The sequence below is a fragment of the Nomascus leucogenys genome, chromosome 14 (genome assembly GCF_006542625.1).
Source record: "Nomascus leucogenys isolate Asia chromosome 14, Asia_NLE_v1, whole genome shotgun sequence".
Taxonomy (NCBI): Eukaryota; Metazoa; Chordata; class Mammalia; order Primates; family Hylobatidae; genus Nomascus; species Nomascus leucogenys.
Window position 1 is genome coordinate 8,825,120 of NC_044394.1, and position 13,153 is coordinate 8,838,272.

The 13,153-nt window shown below is 51.0% G+C and overlaps 2 protein-coding genes across 2 annotated transcripts in view; both read right to left on the bottom strand.

Moving 5' to 3' along the window:
* Positions 1-13,153, bottom strand: part of LOC100584258 (TBC1 domain family member 3G-like) — a 275,592-nt gene that overhangs the window by 9,362 nt on the left and 253,077 nt on the right.
* Positions 10,195-11,630, bottom strand: LOC100583930 (C-C motif chemokine 3-like 1). The gene is made up of 3 exons (XM_030828371.1): positions 11,551-11,630; positions 10,758-10,895; positions 10,195-10,336 (listed from the first exon to the last, which is right to left on the bottom strand). Exons 1-3 carry the CDS (start codon positions 11,628-11,630, stop codon positions 10,246-10,248), a joined length of 309 nt encoding a protein of 102 aa, XP_030684231.1. The 3' UTR covers positions 10,195-10,245.

Below are 13,153 nucleotides of genomic sequence, written 5' to 3' on the forward strand. Positions count from 1 at the left end.
GAACAGTGGGTCCTTGCTCCTGGAGAACATCTAGATGGACTGTCCCTCCTGAGAATACTCAGGGCAAAAGGAAAGCGAGGCCAGACAGAATAAGAAATACTTGGGGAGAAGCCCAGTGCCTGGACCCCTTTGAACACAAGGGAAGATAGTCTCCCCTCAGCCCGCCCTCCAGGGCTCCTTCACTTTCCACAACTGCCCAAGGGCAGAAGGCTCCCCACGCCACTCCCAGACAAGGAACCGTGTGTGTCCAGTGGGTCCCACAGTGACCATCAGGACCCAGCTTAGGCCCCAGGTGTGTTCTGAGGACCCTTCCCTTCTCCCCACCCACAGTGGATCCATCCCAGTGTCTCTGCCAGGGCCAGGCTCTGCCCCATCGGGTTCGGAAATCTGGGCAGATTTGGGATCTAGAGCAGGGAGGTCACAGGGTTGAGGCCTGAAGTCTAGCACGGCACACAGCAGGGCTGAGAGCAAAACCCAGGGTCATGTCTGGATTTTGGGGCCGGTTATCGCCTCTCTGACCCCAGACGTCTCACCTGTCAAATGGGTACATTCGGGAACAGCACCCACTCTATGAAGCCACCGTGAGGACGAAAGAGAAAATCATCTACACAGGCAGTGTAGAACGGGCTCCCTGTGAGTGCTCAGGGATGACCCTCCTCCTCAGTAGCTGCCCAGAGGCCAACACCACCCGTACCATAGCCACCATCCCCAAGTCAGCCTGGAGGGAAGAGAGCAGGTCACACTCACCTGATGCTGATCAGCTGGCCTGGGTTATGTCTGCCTCTCAGGGGGAAAACCTCAGGGAGAAAACCAGAAAACTGCTGCTCACAAACACCACTGCCTGTGAGTAACTGCCGTAGAACACAGAGGCAGGCCGGATAGCGAGCGGATAGGTGCTAAGCACCAGGGGCATTCTGAGGTCATGGCACGCATCACAATGGGGCCTTGCCCGGGTCAGCAGGGCCCAGAGTCAGGGTCCTCCGCTGCCTGAGGCGTCAATATGCCTGCCTGCAATGTGTTTGTGCACGTGCGTGCACACGCGTACATGGGTAAACACGTCTGTGCACGTGTGTGTTGCTTCTCTGGCCAGGCCCGGCTGCCCCACTCATGTGCACCCAGTTCCTCATCACTGTCACCCCCGAGGCCCAGGGCCAGCATCAGAGCATCCGTGGGTGCTCCCTAACCTCAGCCCTCCCCGCCCAGGGTGGTCCTGGGATACACATAGGGGTGGAGGGAAGTGACTGCTGCTGTTGGATCTCAGAATACAAATGCTAATACTATCACCTAATGGTCTTTTTAGCGTCTCTAATGGTATCGCTTTTTCATTTCTGACATTTTAACTGCGTATTTCTCTCCATGACCCTTGCCTATTCTAGCTAGCGGATCCTGTGGGGAAAGTGCCGGGCACACAGTAGGGGCTCACTCTTCTAGACATGTTATCTAAAACCTGGCTCATCTGTCCTTCCACCCAGGGCCTAGGGCATGCCAAATTCCAGGGGCCAGAAAGAGCTTGGGATAAAATGAATCTTCAAGGAGAGGGCTTTGACCTGGGCTGAGTCTGCCTGTGCCATCCAACTGGAGTCTCAAGTCCTGAGGCAGGACGTCCAGATGCCCCAGTGCAGGGCCCTCCTGATCAACACCTGCTCCCCTGTACTCATTAGCAACCTCACCCACCCTACTCTCAAAGCACGCTTGGCTCTCGTAACCAGGAGCTCTCCATCTGTAGATTCAGTAACAGCAGATGGAAAATATTCAGAAAATAAATTGGATGGTTATGTTTCTATCGAACATGTGCAGACTTTGTTCTTGTCATCATTCCCTAAAGAATACAGTATCACAACCATTTTTGTAGCATCTGCATTGTATTACATATCATAAATAATCCAGTAATGGTCTAATGTATACGGGAGGATGTGCATAGCTTATACGTAAGTACTACGCCATGTTATATCAGAGACTTGAGCATCCATGGATTTTGGCATTCCCGGGGACCCTAGAACTAATCCTCCGTGGATACCAAGGGATGACTGTATATACTCACTCAGGAAGGCTTCTCATTGGAGGAAGGGCCCGGTTCAGGACAGACAGGGACATCATCCCTGGACTACTGTCCATCCATCCACTCATCCATTGGCATGACCCTCTAGGACTGTCCCAATGACAGCCCTAGCAAGTGGAGAAAAGAAAAAAGACTGGCTCAAAAGGTACAGCTTTTTGAGGTCTTGGAAGATGTTGCACCAGTATGAGAATAGTGGGTCAGTTTTCTCCAGGATCCAGAAAGCATATCAGGCAGGCTCGGGGAGAGGAAAGGAGCCCGGCCTCTCCAGCAGCCAACAGGCCTGCGGTAGGATGGGGCTGGGGCTGGGGCTGGCCCTGTTTGTCACTTGGGCCTCATGAGGGGAAAAGAAAGAACAGGGGGCAGAGGAGGAGCATGGGGGCAGCTGGTTGCCTAAGGAGAAGGGTCTCAGGGAAGGGGTATTCCTTTGTTTTCACACTGCTATAAAGAAATACTCGAGACTAGGTAATTGATAAAGGAAAGAGGTTTAATTGACTCCCAGTTCAGGGAACTTACAGTCATGGCAGAAGGGGAAGCAGGCACCTTCTCCACAAGGCGGCAGGAGGGAGTGTGTGGAGAACCAGGAAGTGCCACACTTTCAAACCATCAGCTCTCCTGAGAACTCCCTCACTACTGGGGAGCAGCAGGGGGGAAACTGTCCCCAGATCCCATCCCCTCCCACCAGGTTCCTCCCTTGACAGAGGAGGATTACAATTCCAGATGAGATTTGGGTGGGGACACAGAGCCCAACCTGTGAGGGTCTCAGTGTATCTTGCAGCTCCCCTGGGGCTGAGGCTGAGTACAGACCTGTCGGCCTTGCCCTATAGCACGCGAGGGCTCTGACAGTGCGCCCCCATCTGCTGCTTCCTGGGGATGGTGGTGACTTCCTCCAGAGAAGGGTGGATTTGCTCTCCTCCTGCCCCTGCAGGGCTTTGTGGAGCCCTGGCCAAGTTCTCCCAGGGTAAGGGCAGGAAACAGGGCTCCTTGCCCTTCTTGCTACTTGAGTGACAACCCTGGGGTCATCCCTAGGCCCTGTCACTGCCCCTGCTTTTAAACTGAGAACATTTTGGCAAATCTTCCTGGTCGAGGCTGGGGGCACATCCCTGCTATCTGTTCTAGCTTGGTAAAGCCAGGTTAAGAGATCTGGGCAAGCAGACAGTAGCGTGGACTCCAGGAAGGGTGGATGGAGGGTGCTGGCCTTTGGGCTTGCCTGGACTAGGGTGGGAAGGGGGAAGTTTACCAGGAAATAGAGCTCTCAGGACTATGTTTAGGAGGAGGTGGTAATGCTGTTGGGGGGATGTCCATTCATCCATTCATACTTTGTCTCCCCCCACCCCCCATCTCGCACTGTCCCATTCACAGCCCTAGCAAGAAGAGACAAGAAACAAGACAAGTTCACGTTGTCCAGTTTTGAGGTCTTGGAAGAAGTTGCACCAGTATGAGAATAGTGGGCCAGTTTTCTCCAGCATCCAGAAAGCATATCAGGCAGCCTCAGGGTGAGGAAAGGAGCCCGGCCTCTCCAGCAGCCACACAGGCCTGCAGCAGGATGGGGCTGGGGCTGGTTTGGGGTGGAGGATAAGTGACAGCCAAGGTTTGTCAGCATACAGAGGGGTGGCTGACTCATGGACTAGGGGCTGCAGAGCCCAGTGGTTGCCCTTAGTTCTTGGATCCTGGGAGACTTCTGGAGCCTGGATCTGGACAGCCTAGGGGTGGAGGTGGTGAGGGGCAGGGGTGGGGGTGGGAGGAGAGGCCTTGCATGACAGGGTGCAGGGCAGGAAGCCAGCCAGGGACTGCTTTGCAGTGGCTGTTCCCATCGCCCTTCCCACCCCCAAGCCCACCCCTACCCCCACCCTGGTGCAGGGTCGGTCCTGGGCAGGTGTCCTCTGCTTTGGCCTCAGCAGATCCCAAGATGGAAGCTGGCAGCCACGCGGGCATGTCACTTGCGCCAGCTTTGTCCTGCAGTTTCTGCTTCCTGGAGCGTGGGGTACCCACCCAGGAGAGCACGGCACACCCCACACCTCTCATTGAGGGTGCTGGGAGGTGGGGGACCGAGGTCCTGCAGCCCTGTGCTTGTGCCGTGAAAATTAGCCTAGGAGTCCCGTGTCCGCCCATCCACGTGGAGCCCCAGGAGCCTGAACAGTGGCATGCAGCGAGCTGAGGAGGGAGAGAGAACTGGAAAAGGAGAGAGAAAGAAGGATGAGGAGAAGGGAATGAGAGAGAGGAAGAGAGATGGGGAGAGAGACAGAGGAGGCTGAGAGGATAAGGAGGGACAGAGATGGGAAGAGAGACAGAAAACGCGAAGAAACAGAGAGACACGTGCATGACTAGGTGGTCGAGTTACTCTTGATCCCAGTTCCCAGTGAAAACTGTAGGTCACCATCACCTAACCACACATGCAATAAAGTCTGCCTGCTGCTTAGAGCCCTGAGAACCCCTTCTCGTGGAGCATAAAACCTTTGACTACTGCCCTTCCTCACTGCATTTTTGTTGTCTCTTCCAGTGAACCGTAATGTCTTGTCTATTGCCTTCCTGTGCTCAAGGATCCACCAAAAACTGATGCTTCTTTTGGGGAGCGTCTGCAGTGCCTTCCACTCACTAGGCTCCCCAGGAAACTTGCACACTTGGCTTGGGCCCTAAGCAGCTGGGTACAGGCTGGGGGCTCTGCTTCTCTCAGTAAGAAGGATAACTAAGAAAGAGACTGAAGCATGGTCTGCGGAGAAGGCACCTTTGCAAACACCAGGAGAACGAGGGGCGTGAGTTGTCTTCGTTTCTCCTAAAAGCATTCATTCCCGGCTGGGCGTGGTGACTCACGCCTGCAATCCCAGCACTTTAGAAGAATGAGGCGGGCGGATCACCTGAGATCGGGAGTTTGAGACCAGCCTGACCAACATGGAGAAACCCCATCTCTACTAAAAATACAAAATTAGCTGGACATGGTGGCACATGCCTGTAATCCCAGCTACTCGGAAGGCTGAGGCAGGAGAATTGCTTGAACCCAGGAGGCAGGGGTTGCAGAGAGCTGAGATTGTGCCATTGCATTCCAGCCTGGGCAACAAGAGTGAAACTCCATTTCAAAAAAAAAAAAAAAAATGCATTCCCTCCCAGGACACCCTAGTGAGGGCATGAAGCATTGTGTGTGTGTGTGCGTGCGCATGCGCGCACAGGTATATGCATGTGTATGTATGTGCATGTGTGTGTGCGTGTGTGTGCGCGTGTTTGTGTGTTGCAGGGGTTTACAGTGGACGTGGATGTGGGAAGGCAGCTGCAGTTCCAACCTGCAAGTCTTTCTGATAGAATGCTTAAGATTCCTCGGACCGCAGCAAGAGAGTGTTTTCATTTGCACACATTTTTATTAGCATTTAAATCTGTATTTTTTGTAGCCTGTAAACCTTAAGTTGCTTAATTATTCCTTAAAGCATTTACACCAGTGGTTCCCAATCTTTTTGCTACCTGAGACCAGTTTTCTTGAAGACAACTATTCCATGGACCCGGGAGAAGGGGAAGGGATGATGCGGAGATGGTTCAAGCCCATTACATTTATTATGTGCTTCATTTCTATTATTATTTCACTGTAATATATAATGAAATAATTACACAACTCACCATAATATAGAATCAGTGGGAGCCCTCAGCTTGTTTTTCTGTAACTACATGGTCCCATCTGGGGGTGATGGGAGAGAGTCACAGATCATCAGGCATTAGGTTCTCATAAGGAGCATGCAATCTAGATCCCCGGCATGTGCAGTTCACAGTAGGGTTCATGCTCCTAAAGAATCTAACGTAACGGCACCACTCATCTGAGAGGAGGCAGAGCTCATGTGGTAATGCGAGGGATGGGAAGTGGCTGTTTCTACAGATGAAGCTTTGCTCACTGGCTGGCTGCTCACCTCCTGCTGTGTAGCCTGGTTCCTAACAGTTGGGGATCCCTCATTTACCCAGCAAGATAAATACATATTATGTCAATTGAAATTATTCACCTTGAACCACCCCAAATTACCTTGCATACCTACAACCACCCAAGGGTCCCGTAGCACACTTTGGGAGCTGTAGACAGTAAGCCTGGAGCTGCATGGAATATTCCATCCCTTCACCATCTGTGGGCTAACAGGCTGTGTTAGTTTCCTAGGGCTGTTTTACAGTACCACAGACTGGGCACCTTCAACAACAGAATGTTACTGTCTCGCAGTACTGGAGGCCACGAGTCCAAGATCAAGGTGTCAGCAGGGTGGGTCCCTTCTGAGGCTGTGCAGGAAGGCTCTGTTCCAGGCCTGTCTCCTCATGCGTGGGTGGACGTCTTCTCCCTGTGACTCTCCATTAAGGGTGATTCTGGTGAGTGCTCCGAAGAGGAGACTTGGACAGAATGTTGGTAGATAAATGTGTCAGTGGAAAGCAGAGGGTAGACACAACTCCATCCATGCCCAGGGCTTTCTGGGGACAGACCTGTCCAAGCAGCAGCCATTCCCAACGGAGTTGTTTCTGGAAAGCCAGGCAACAGCTGGGGCCGGGCCCTCTGGGATTTGTTTAGTGACCCGATTATGTGGGAGGCCTGGAGTGGGTGGTTGGGTGGGGGGTGGTACCAATGCAATGATGCCCAACCTCATTGCATCACTCACTTCCCAGGCCCTGCCCTCAACCCCTCCTGACCAGGCCCTGTCCTGGTTCTCAGCCACCCTGTCCCAGTGGGTGCTTCAGCCCACTCACTGACCAAGTGAGGGACTGACTCCAGGTTACAGAGTGCTGTGTTTATGTGACCTGAGAATACATGTGCACAGACTGCCCGCAGTGTCCTTGTACAGTTGAGCATGTACATGTCCTGCCCGTGTGTAGGCAGCCTGTCCACACATGCCTAGGAGTGTGACTCCGTGTCCTGGTAGATGGGGAAGGAGAGAGGGAGTTGTGCCCAGGGTCCCCTGATTACTTCTATGGGTGCATGTTTGTGCGTCTTGTTAGGGGTGCTTGGGGGTATGGAAGATTCTGCCCTGGGTGCCCTTGATCACCCGTGTGTGTGTGTGTGTGTGTGTGTGTGTGCGCGCGCGCGTGCGCGGGCGCAAGCACACCTGCATTAGGGGATGTACCGTGTTACAGCATCCTCAACCAACTCTGTATGTGTGCATATGTTTGTGTGTGTGTGTGTCCTACAAGTGTGAGCGAGTGGATGCTTCCACTACGTGTCTGCACATGTGTGTGTGCACTTGCATTGTACTTGCACACCTGCATGTGTCCCGTGAGAGTGGAGCCCAGCATGTGCTGGCACCTGCAGGAACGTGTGAGCGTGCGTTCTGTGGGTCCCTGACCTGATGGTTCTCCACTTGTCCCGAGTGTCACGACGACGAGTATGGGGACCATATCTTCGGAGCCTGAGGATCCAGCACATGTCCAGCCCTGTGCAGCCGCCCGCCAAGCCGCCAGAGGACAAGCCGGACGCCGAAGGCTACGAGTGGACGATTGCAGTTAATTTTCAACTCGCGGACTTCGCGCCCCTCCACTGGCTCCGGCTTGGCGGTCCCGGCTTCGGGGTGCCCTAGGTCCCTCCCCATCGCGTCGTCGCGTTCTCCCTTGGCATAACCCCCATCCGCGGGGCCGCAGACCCCTAAGAGCTCCATGACCTCTCCGCGCCCTGCCCACCGGCCCCGGCCCCGACCCCTCCCCCGACCGGACCAGAGAGGTGGGAAGTTTGGGGGCACCCGCAGGGGATGTCCCATTTCCGGGGCTGGGCTCCGGGGAACCGGCGCGGCGCCCGCTCGCTGCCCGCCAGCCCTTTGGGAGCTCAGGCGCGGGCAGCCGCTTGTGTTCCCGGGAAGGGCAGAGCTGCCTCCTGGGTTAGCCACGCGTTGCAGCCGGCAGCGTGGTCTCTCCCCGCTGGCCGGCCGCTCCGGGAGGGCCCCGCAGCGGAGGGTCGGGGCTGGGGCGGGCTGGGGACGGGGCCGAGGGCTGGGGCCTGTTCGGCCTCCCGGGTGGCGCGCGGGCCGAAGAACTAGGAGGATCGCCGCGCCGGGCCAGGCCTCTTGTCCTTTGGAAAAACCTTGGCGGTTCCTCCTCTGGAAAAACCTTGGCGGTTCCTCCTCTGGTGTCCGTGGACCCCGCCGTGGAGTTCTCCAGGGCCGCGGACCTTCGCCCACCGGTTGGGCCAGCTGTCCTGGAGCAGAAAGGACCCCACCTCCTTCCGGACCGAACCCCGACAGTTAGCTATTTGATGTGTGTCTTTCCAAATATTTGCCTATGTAAATATTTATGTGTATATGGCTTTTAAAAATAAAAACAAAATAATATCCTTTACAGACAGTTCTGTAGCACATGTAGAGAATATATATGCATATGCTGAATGTAAATAGATATGCATTTTACCTATAATATTATGGACACTTTCCACAGATATAGATGTGTGTTGCTTTTGTTTACTGACTGCAGAATATTCCATTGATGGACATCTTAATCCTCTACTGATTAATCCCCTACTGATGACTGTTTGCATTTCTTTGCTCTCTACCAACCATACTCAAAAAAATATCCTCATGTCTACATAGTCTTATCTTTTGGCAGTGTTTCTATGAAGCAGATTCCTAGAAATGGGATCAGGTCAAATGGGATGTAGGTCACATAGTATGTGCATTTTAATATTTGCTAGTAGTAGTGTTTAATTATGCTTTAAAGAGTTTGAGCCCTACAATTCTAAACATGTCTGGACACAGAAATTAGATTATTTTAAACAAAATGAAATAAGCATAGCTCATAAAAATTAACACATTTGGTTTTCACACAAATATTTTGAATTTCTCTTTCTTCTGCAAAAAGGACCCTAGCTTAGTATGCATTTCTTGTACATATAATGCAAGCAGTCCATCTATTAAACAACTTACCTTTCAAACCTAGACAGCATCCTGCTCCACACAGAAGCTGGTTGTCTTTTCCTTCTCTAACATTAGCTATTTATTTTGTAGAGTGTAGATTCTAGAGAAATAATGTATAATACACCTCTTGCCACATGCAGATACTTACCACATTTAGAAAACAGTGGTGAATTCTATTAACAGTGGCTCTCAGTCATTAACAGGCTATGGAACACCTCATGAGCTTGATAAAAATATCAGTTCCCAGGTCTACACCTAAAGATCCTGACGTAACTGGCTTAAATAATCACTGCTCAAACACTCTATGTCAACTCAGAATCCTGACAGGAAGTGGTTGCAATGGATAAAGTATCATCTGTTAAAGAATAGGGTAAGATTTGGGTATAGGTGGGTCATACTTTGGGAAATAACTTGGTCAATGGTTAACAGCATAGTCTGTAGTTCAATAAAAGTCCAGTTTTGGAACACAATTGACCATTTACATGCTGTGTAACCTCAACCAAGTTGTCCAACCTTTCTGAGCCCCGGGTTACTTTTCTGTCAAATGGAGGTATTAATAGTACCTAAGCTGTACTATTGCATTGGTAAGATTAAATGAACAATGTATAAAAAGCACTCAGTAGGAGTAAGCCTCAACAATGTAAGTAATTGCTATTGAAAGCTTGATTCATCATGAATATGCCCTACAGAATACTCTGCTTAATGGTGTCCATTCAAGTAGTGAATTCTCCTAGCGTGCATATTACTATTTGAGTTACAACATATTCGTAGTTTCAATGTTCCAGAACTTTGTAAAGTGGATAACTCTGTGGTAGCCCTCCCCATCTCTCCCAATTTCCCTCCATTTCACATCTTCCTAATCTTTGCCTATGATTCCTCTTAACCAGTGATTTTGATCTGCCAGAAAAACAAAACCAAACTCAATACTGGTTTACCTTTTAAAAGAGCATCTTTATTATTTCCCCAGGCCGATCACAGCCCGGAACAAAAGCATCCGATACATATTTGTCAGTCTGGTGGCTTTGGTACCATGACTGCCTACAGCAGGCCGATGACAGCCACTTGGTTGTCACCAGACACAGTGTGAGGGAAGGGGGAGGGAACGGGGGAACTCTCAGAACAAACAATCACAAACACACTGTGAAATCGAAAATAAATTACAAAAACTAAATCGTGTAAATAAGTTAAAATTTAAGTTAAGAAGAGTCCCACAGTGTGGCTGTTTGGCAACAACCAGTCCATAGAGGTAGCTGTGGAGGTCACAGGCATGTTCCCAAGGCTCAGGCTCCGGCTCCCCACTGGGCCCACCGAGGTCACTGGGCCTCGAAGCTTCCGGACCCCTCAGGCAATCAGCTCCAGGTCGCTGACGTATTTCTGGACCCACTCCTCACTGGGGTCAGCACAGACCTGCCGGCCTCTCTTGGTTAGGAAGCTGTGAAGAAGGGAGGAAGAGTCAAGCACTGGGGAATCCAGCAGGGGAATCCTGGGCCCACCATGGCCCCGCCATCCTGCTCTCTGTCCTGGGCAGCTCAAGGCCTGCTCCTCGCTCAGTGGCCCCCTGCCTATCTCCATCTAGAGAGCTTCTCTCAGTGACTCCGGGCGAGGAGGCCCTCAGAGTGTCCTGCTGCCTCCTTCTTCCTGTCCCTTTCCTCTGGGCTGGGGCAGCCCTTCCTGACTCTGTAACACCCGCCTCACTCCAGCCCCGAGTCAGGTCACACCTCAGAGCCCTGCGTCCTGTATCCCCAATAGGATTCTGAAAGCTGGGCCTTTCCAGGATGGCCTTCTGGCCTGTCTCTGCCCCCACCCTGACCCTCCCTACCTCCCTAGAGGTGAGCAGGAAGACTGGCACTTACATGACACTGGGCTTGGAGCACTGGCTGCTGGTCTCAAAGTAGTCAGCTATGAAATCCTGTGGAATCTGCCGGGAGATGTAGCTGAAGCAGCAGACGGTTGGCGTGTCAGCAGCAACCGCGGAGAAAGGAGAGAATAAGCTTGAGTCACAGCTCAGAAGGCCAGGCAGCTTCTGATCCCCGAGTGTTTGAGGAGGGCAGGCTTGCTCAGATCAAGTGACTGGAAGGCATTTGGGCGGTTTTGCAGAGAAATGTCTCTTTGTTTCTGTCTATATTCTTCTTTCCCCTTGACTCTTCATAGCGGGTTCTCTGTTTCTCTGTGTGATCCAGATACCTGAACAGACTGTTCTCTTAGCTCTCTTCAGGGGAATTTTGTCTGGTTCAAGAAGTCATACCCCAGCCCAAGAGAAGCCCTGGACATCTCTCATAAGACATCCAAGGGACAGGGCTCCTGGGAGACCTGGGGTGAGCTGGAGAGTGAACAACAGACCCCACTGGGAAGTAACCAGCCCTGGATTCTGCCTCTTGCAAACTGATTCGTTTCGAACCCTGTTTTTCTATCTGTACAAGGGACTGTAACTCCCCTACCCCTGCCTAGATTCTCATACCTGGAGACTAGGAGGGCTAAGACCCCTTCTAGAGATAAAAATAAAAGTCGTGAAGAAAAAGATCAAGGTGTTTGGCAGCCCTTTAAGAATTTCCTTCTTTTCTCTTGGGGGCTCTTAGGCCACAAGAAAAGATTGATGTGGTCTAACCATGGCCAGAGAGTGGTGATACCCACAACAACAACATGGACTCGAGTGGTGCAGAGAAGACCTGGCTGCAGAGAGCCATGGTGCAGAGGAGGATGGCAAGGGCAGCAGTGGAGACCTGCATGATTGTGAGCAGGTGATGGAATGTGGGCTCGAGTGTCAGCAGAGCCAAGAAGGGACTGACCACTCTGCTGCCTGTGTCCTTCTGATGTCTGAAGCCATCTCTCCTTCTCTTTATAGGCAGCCCTGGCGGATGGGGAAATGGAATCTGGGGGTGAGGAGGGAAATTTTTAAGTGTAGTGATGCTGTCATGCTGAGTGTTGCACAACTCAGGGTCCTTGGTGACCACAGGGGCTCAGGATATCCAAGAATAGCATCTCTGAGCTATTCTCAAACTCTCAGCTCTCAACTCATGACTAGTTCTAGCTTCATGGAGAAGTGGTTTCTCCTGTGAGTGTGAAGAGGGGTGTGTGTCAACCCAAGGCTATTCTTAGTCGATCCCTTCTCATAAGAACTGGTCTATGCAGCCAGGCATGGTTGCTCACACCTGTAATCCCAGCACTTTGGGAGGCCGAGGCTGCGGATCACCTGAGGTCAGGAGTTCAAGACCAACCTGACCAAGGAAGAAAAACTCCATCTCTACTAAAAATACAAAAGTAGTCAGGCGTGGTGGCACATGCCTGTGATCCCAGCTACTCGGGAGGCTGAGGCAGGAGAATCACTTGAACCCAGGAGGCAGGGGCTGTGGTGAGCCGAGATCATGCCAGGCTGCACTCCAGCCTGGGCAACAAAAGCGAAACTCTGTCTCAAAAAAAAAAAAAAAAAAAAAAGAACTGGTCTATGCATGAACTCTCCAGCCCCATTCCTTCCCACAGAGCTGTAATTCTGCTTCCTCAGCTGCTATAACCACAAGGATAGGGTCAATGGGCTGATGCTGTGGAGGGCTGGACAACCCCCACTCCTCCCAGAGGAAAGGAACTGAATGAAAGCTGGAGGAATAGAAAGCACGAGGTCACGTTTCAATCATTTGTCTATTTATTAGTCTCGGAGTGACTGGGGCGCTGTGTTAAACGCTACTTGTGGATCATAAAAATACTTTAGAGGTGGGTATCAATATGTCAGGTGCCTAGAAATATGTGTAGCCATTAACCTAGAAAAAGCATTTCTGGGAAAGAGTTCTGTGGAAACAACCCAAATATGGAGCCATCTTCAAACATAAAGATACCCGACCCAGCATCATTTATAACTCTAAAATAAGCAAAGCTAAATTTTTCTCTATCAGCGAATGATAAATTATCCACTAGATCCTTTATTATTAAGTCCCTAAAATGAATGAAGTGGCATAAATATGCTTATAACATCAGTGGTTAAAAAAAGCAAGGTACAACATTATACAAATTCTATAAAATTTGAAGAATTGTATAAAGATATATATATGCCATGCCAACCCTAGGCATGGAAAAAATAAAAAGGCTTGGAAATACATGCCTTAAAGAATGAATAGTGCTTAGATCCATGGGTGATTTATTTTCTTATTTTTTTCTTTTTCTGAATTTTCCTCATTTTATTTAGTGACACTTTATTACCTTCTTGGTCAGCCCACAAATTTATGAACTAATTTTGTTTTAAAACATTTCCAACATCACT

Bases quoted from the DNA above. Each gene is read 5' to 3' on its own strand.
- LOC100583930 (XM_030828371.1), bottom strand. From the start codon at position 11,630: ATGCAGGTCTCCACTGCTGCCCTTGCCATCCTCCTCTGCACCATGGCT. The intron at 10,896-11,550 runs GTCCATGTTGTT...CTGTGACTCAAG, and splicing joins GTCTTCTCTGCACCACTCGA to CTTATTCTCTCCTTTCTCCG. The intron at 10,337-10,757 runs GTAAGTGCCAGT...CCTTCTTCACAG, and splicing joins TGCTCCAAGCCCAGTGTCAT to CTTCCTAACCAAGAGAGGCC.